Source organism: Vicia villosa, linkage group LG1 (assembly GCF_029867415.1).
Source record: "Vicia villosa cultivar HV-30 ecotype Madison, WI linkage group LG1, Vvil1.0, whole genome shotgun sequence".
Classification (NCBI taxonomy): domain Eukaryota; kingdom Viridiplantae; phylum Streptophyta; class Magnoliopsida; order Fabales; family Fabaceae; genus Vicia; species Vicia villosa.
The window spans coordinates 68716804-68723475 of record NC_081180.1 but is presented as its reverse complement, the minus strand read 5'-3'; the positions used below and the strand labels follow the sequence as shown (position 1 = coordinate 68723475).

The window sequence follows — 6672 nt, the reverse complement described above, 5'->3', positions numbered from 1 at the left end:
TTAATTGAGATGGTAAGGAACTCTTTCGATTTAACCAAAAGTTCTAGGTTCGAGCCGAACCCTAGCCAAGTAGCAATATGGTGGTCCTCCTCGCCTCAAGGGATTTGTCTCTGCAAAGGATAAGTAAGGGTTCGTGGTTGTCCTTTGTAAAACCGCAGTTTAATTCGTAAGCTTGTCTCGATTAAAAGCTTGCTAAGGTTGAAGATAAGCATGGAATAAAATTTCATAGATTCGTAGTCAGCCCATCAAAACCACGATTCGTAAGTTGAGCTCAGATTAAATGCTTTCCTTGGTTTAAGATAAACCTATGTAAAATTTTGGTTTAACTTTAAGACTAAACTCTTCAAGGTGTTGTTTGGAAAGAAAACTAACTGCTTCAATTTGGTGTTTTAAAGGAAGAGTATTCACTTCTCTATTTTGTTTGTTTGTTGATTGAAAGTTAGCCATAAACTTCATTTACCTTGTATAAGGGGGTTCAAAAGTTAAACCTACTAAAAGCTCTTAATTTTTGTACAATACTCTCAAGATTAAATCTTGGGGACATGTTTAGGTCTTCTTGACAGAACATGTATAATTCCTAGTGTCTTCTCTCTTCACTTAACCTTTACTTTCCGAAATTTAAATTTTCGTTGCTTATTTATAAAACTTTTTAAAAATGTTTGTTAAACTCTGAAAAACATCTCAAAAGTTTGTCAATCCAAAGTTTTTCTGAAACACACAATTCACCCCCCTCGTCTTGTGTGTGCAGTCATATGTCTAACAAGTGGCATCAGAGTCTAACTCCTATTTAATGACTAGTCGTCTAAGGAGAAAGATGACTTCCAACACATTGTTAAACAAGAACTCTTTTCTAAACACACCTCTACCGTTTAATGGTGCTAGCTTTAAAATATGGAAAACTAGATTTAGAATCTTCATTCTAAGTATTAATAATGAATCGTTTTAAACTATAATCAATATAACCCTACTCACCAAATAGATGGGAAGGTGGTAGGTAAACTCGATTTCCTTTTGACCAAACAGGAAAAGAGTGAAATATATTTTAAAACCAAGAGTTTTATAGTAATGTCTATATATGGTAGTAAATTTATTTATGTTTACAATTGCAAAACCTCCAACCAAATATGAGATACTCGTGAAATGATAGAGTCTCTGAAATTATCAAACAAGAGGAAATGAACATATGAAGCAGGAAAGATGAAGAATCCTCGTATAAGTGTTTTTAAAAACTAAAAAATGTTAAAAATTATATTGGTGTTTGTCACTAATTAATAACTAAGAATTAAGGAATGGAAACTTAATCCAATCCTTAAATCGAAAGATGGAAGTTTTCATAAATTTTCAGAAAAATCAAAGTAGAAGGAAATCATAGAGAAAATTAACGAACTAGTTCAATTATTTACATATAAAGGAGTAAGCACGAAAATTGAAGAATCGTCAACTTCATCAATTTCTATCAAATGACTCCCATGATTTCTTTCGAAAGAACATACTCAATAGTTGAACGATCTTCAGAATATTCAACATCGAATGAAGGAACCTCATGTGTAATCTTTGAAAGAATAAGAGAGGATGAAGCACTTACAAATAAAGAAAAATTAACCTCGGAGAGAACTATAAAAGAATCCTCTTGAAACGAAAAAGATAAAGTCTTTTTAAAGGCATCCTACGAGGGATATGATTATGAGATAGATAAACCATCCTATAAGAAATTGTTTAAAATTAGTGCTAGTTGGTTGAAGAAAATAATAAACTTAAAAAACACAAATTAGAACTTAAGGAGTATTTATTGTTTCTTGAATAAAGCAATAAATTGAGTAAATTAGAAATAACTAATATTGAGAACTCAAGAGAAACATATGAGACTTGAGTTTCTTTGAAAAAAAAGATTTTTTGCCTTGCATGAAACTCGTGGTTAATTTACCTAAGGGAAAGAAAACATTGACTAGATCCTATCAAGTCAAAGACCTTCTCTAAATAAAAATAGATTAGGATTCAAAAAAGTTAGAACATTTATTAAAAGTTTAAATCATAAGAAAAGTAACTGTCCAGTTTATAAATGGAGACACACTGCAAAAGGTTTGGCCATTTGGATCTCTTCTGTTTTAACAAATTAAAAAGGTCTAATGGTAATAACCCTAGACCTTTTAGAAAGACTAACGCACTTGGACCTAAGAAAATTTGGATATCAAAGGTGAAACCTTGGTGTTTTGCAGGCATACTTTGTAGCTCGAATCTTTAATGATTATTAATGGAAGTGTGCAAAACAAATAATATACTTTCAAGTATAAAATATTTATGAAGTATCTAATCTAAGAATAATTGATGATGATGAATATCAACAACAATGATCAAATCAGATGTCTTTTAGGATATCTCAACATTCATGATCTTCAATGATCGGTTAAATCTCATAGTAGGTTGAATGAATATGTTTGTGATGGACTTACCTCTCTCGTTGTTTGAACCAAATATCGCATCCAACTATATATAGAAAAGGACACATCATTAGTGATAGGGGTTCCCTTTAAGGGAAGTTTTATCAAGACCTCTTGTTAATAAATTAGTACATTATTTTAAGGTTGAAATGATCAGAAAACTCTGATTGATCATTTAAAATAATGGATTTGATTTTGATCATCTTGATAAATTATGTTTACTAGCAAAAAGAGATGAGTTTATAAGTGTTTTATTGAAATGAGGTACACATAAGGTGGAACAGGGGTGCAAAAAAAGCAATAAAATCCAGCACAAGGCCCAAAATGCACCAAGGACTGACGAAAGCCCAATTGATTGACACTTTATGGAAATTTATATGAAGAGATTGATGCACATATTTTTAGATCAAATCTAAGTTAAACGTAGTCTCCAAGATAATCAGATCCCAACATTGATGATAAACACTTAATATCTCGAAATATCTTATCATCAAATCGATTGGAACCATAGTCAACCGATTGGCACACCTATTTTGGAATTATTTGCATTTGATTTTAAATTAGCACAATTTCCAATGATCAAATCGTCAAGAGGCGCATTATAAATAGGTATGCCTCCGTCATTCCTTTTGCATCTCAAAATTTCATCTCTTCTAGCATCTTTCTTGTGTGAGCTCTCTTTCTATTGCTAAAAATATCATCATGGCCTCTTCAAAGAGTCAGAAATCTGGAGATATCCCAAAAAGGGATGTTTTCACTTTTGGTTTGATAAATATAAAGCAAGAAGAGAATATGATGATCCTAGGAAAGAAGGAGATTTAACCATGGTACATGGAGCCAAGCTTCTTAAGAAGTTACAAACCGTATGTCAAGCCTCTCTAAGATATTTCTTCGCACAGGTACCCAATAGAACCTTCTCAAACCTTGTAAAAGAATTATATTTTAAACTTAAGGATCACAAAAACTTCCCTAAGATCATTGGTAAGGGGAATGGAGATAGATATCCACAAGGATAATTTTGTAAGAAGTTTTTAGTTACCAATTGAGGGAGAGTCCTACACCTATGAAGGACTCATAGGATTTAGAAACTTCAAGCGCTCCACAGCCCTAATAAACAACCTAGTTATCAATCTCATGAAGAAAGGAAAATTTTCCTTCAAATCAATCCACTTAAAACCAAAGGTTCTCACCATCCACTACCTTCAAACTATAACCATCTTTCCAAGGAATGTGAACCATAATTATGTCTTTAGAGAAGATGTTCTCTTTGCAAATTTTATCTTTTTTGACTTCATTGACTTAAACATTATAATGTTAACCTTATAAGTACATCTCCTCCTCTTATTGAACCAAAAACTTCAATTGTCGTGCCAAAAACTTTTCTCAGGAGATTTTACTAGTTCACCACTTATTTTCTATTTCGCTCGCAGATAATCAAATTCAATAAATATACTATAAAGAGGTGGGTTAAGTGTAATTCGAGACATTGATTTGCTTAAAACTTTGTTTAAAATAAATAAGAGTTATATGTTGAGTGTTTAATGTTGGTTGATAATACTGTTTTGCATAAAAGTATGAGATAAATAAGTTTTAAGGGTTTTTAGGACTTGAAATAGTAGCTGTCATTACTATATTTCTTTTGATTTATAAAACAAACATAAATTTATTCAACAAAACCTAACTATGGACCATATTATTTTTTATTAGATCTCGCGGGTACATAACAAAGTACATCCAATCCCCACATGGCAGTTAAAACAACCATTCAAACACACACAACTCATAGTTTCTCAAACCAAGCTAAGCAAGGATCTGGTTCAAAGGTATGGTCTCAAGTTTAGCCTTCTCTGACTCCCTGACTTCTTTTTCTTCCTTAGCCAGCTTCTTCATCCTAGCAATCTCAAGATCCTTGCTCATCTTCCTCCTGTACATTTCAGAAAAAGTAATTGGCTCCTCCAACACAGATTTCTCTCCTTCTCTGATCTTCAAAGGGTACACAGTTGCATCTGGTGCTGGATTCTGGAATGTTGCAATGGACAATCGACTGTAGTTTGAATTCACCACTGCTTGGTGATCAGCATTTTTGAACCGTCCATTACTTAGATACTGCATGTGTCACACTCAAATTAAACAAACCATGAAAAATAAAGGTAACATTTAATATAATAAATGATATGGTGACATTTTTTAATTGGACAATGTCAAGTATGAGTCTTTCGGTGGAAGGGGGTTACATTTTACTGCTATTTTTACAATCTTACAACTACTCAACTCTCAGTATTTATTATGTAAGTTTAGAAATAGCATGAAAAGGAGATATTACGAAAATAATTCAATAGGTATTTATGAATATAATAGAAAAAAAAATTATATTATTTTATATAAAATTTTATAATACGAAATGTAAAATACTATTAAAAAATATTAAAATAAATCACTCCATCATATTAGTTAGTAGTATATTTATACTCCTAGGAATAAGGAAAAAATTTCTACGAACATAAAGATTCACTTTTTCACAAGCTTTGCATTGTAGTAGTACTAGTAGCAGGTACACAAAAGAAGATACATAAAAAAAAGGTAAAACTGCAAGGAAAAAGTATACTCACGTGACCATGATCTCCAAGATTAACAACGAAAGCACCCTCAACAGGTTGAACTGTGATCCACGTCTTACCATTATCTTTAGTTGCTTGAAGACCACCTACTTGATCCTGAAGCAATAGAGTTATTGTGCCTGGATCAGTGTGTCGTTTCAGCCCAAGAGTAAGGTCAGGTTGAGGGCATTTTGGGTAGTAATTCACCACAACCTTCTGATCCATATCGACACATGCTTTTGTTAAAGCTTCTTTCTCTAACCCCATAGCCTCCGATAAAACTTCCAATAGCTTGCATGCTAAACTCATAAGCTTCTCACTATATTGCCCTGTAACTGTTTTCCATCCTTCAGGCTTGTCTGGCCACCTTGAATAGTCTCTTTGTTTGATTGGGTAGGAAAAATATGTCACTAGCTCCCTCCAATCCTTCACCACTTCCCCCTAAAAACAAAAAAACTGGTTGTCTTAGACCACTTGGCCAAAATCTTATCATATTAAAAATAATAAATATTTCAATTACAGGTGTTTTTTTCTTTATTTGTTATCAGTGTAATAATTTATCATAAATTTCATTTACGAAAAAGATTTTCAAGCGAGGCATGAGTTGTTTTTAGAAATATAAAGTAACTAATAATTCATACTAAAATGGATAATTAGTCGCTAAAAAGAAAGAATAGTGTAAAGGAAAGAATTTTTGTTTACTTGCAGATGACTAGACACAATGAAACCACCCTTTTTACCACCGGACATGTCAAACCGGAGCTTCTCTTCCGGTGGCAAATCGAAAAACTCTTTAGCAAAACGGGTCATCTCAGAAATGAGCTTTGAATCTACACCATGATCGATAACCTGGAAGATACCCCAATTCTCACAAGCTTCAACAATCTTGTTGCATATCTCTGTTCTACGGCCACCAACGTCGTCGATCCCGGCAAGAGAAATGATTGGGATCTCGTTGCTGAAGACATTGTAAGAGACTTTTGGACGCTCGCTTTCGTCTCGAACGAAACTAGACTCGAGGGTTTTTTCTTGAGAAAGATAATCGAGAGTTTTGGCTGGTGCCATTGTTGGCATGCAAAAGTTTGGTCTGTGTTGGGTGAAGCGGTGATTGTGTGTTGTGTGTTGAGTGAGGTTTGGGTAGAAATAAATAGAGTGATGAGTTTGAGGGATGGGTGAGAGAATGGAAGATGTTTTTTATTTTATTTTTTAATTTTAAACATAGAGAATGGAAGATGTGAAGTTGGGTTATCTACTGTTCAAATGAAAGTTAGTTATTTTTGACTCGTACATCCGTCTCATATTAAAATGTCTTTAGCAAAATAATTAACCCAACTTAAACTCATGGGTACCAAAGAATTTGCCAATTAATTATTCTAGTTTTAATAATTAAAAAGGAGAAAAAAGGTGATGCAAAAAAAAGAGGTCATGCACTCAACCAATTACGATCATATATGTTAACAAGTCATATTGTTATTTTTAAATTATTAAGATGACATTACAGAATAATCATTTAGTGCATATCTATTAAACTCATTAAAAAGTATTATGAACCACATTAATTGTTAATTTATAGATTAGTTTTTTTTTTAAATTATAAAATCAAAATGAAAAATAAAAATGATGGGAGCCGTTAAAAC

The 6672-nt window shown here is 32.6% G+C and overlaps 1 protein-coding gene across 1 annotated transcript; it reads right to left on the bottom strand.

Annotated features, from left to right (window-relative positions):
* Nucleotides 1–4100: 4100 nt before the first annotated feature.
* On the bottom strand, nt 4101–6176 carry LOC131640720 (naringenin,2-oxoglutarate 3-dioxygenase). Its single transcript, XM_058911108.1, has 3 exons — nt 5738–6176; nt 5048–5476; nt 4101–4544 (listed from the first exon to the last, which is right to left on the bottom strand). Exons 1-3 carry the CDS (start codon nt 6107–6109, stop codon nt 4239–4241), a joined length of 1107 nt encoding a protein of 368 aa, XP_058767091.1. The 5' UTR covers nt 6110–6176; the 3' UTR covers nt 4101–4238.
* Between the last annotated feature and the right edge of the window lie 496 nt (nt 6177–6672).

What these genes read in the sequence shown, in the direction of transcription:
- LOC131640720 (XM_058911108.1), bottom strand. Translation starts at nt 6,109, where the DNA reads ATGCCAACAATGGCACCAGCCAAAACTCTCGATTATCTTTCTCAAGAA. An exon ending in TTGTGTCTAGTCATCTGCAA is followed by an intron (nt 5,477 to 5,737) that starts GTAAACAAAAAT and finishes TTTTGTTTTTAG; the next exon opens with GGGGAAGTGGTGAAGGATTG. An exon ending in ATCTTGGAGATCATGGTCAC is followed by an intron (nt 4,545 to 5,047) that starts GTGAGTATACTT and finishes TGACACATGCAG; the next exon opens with TATCTAAGTAATGGACGGTT.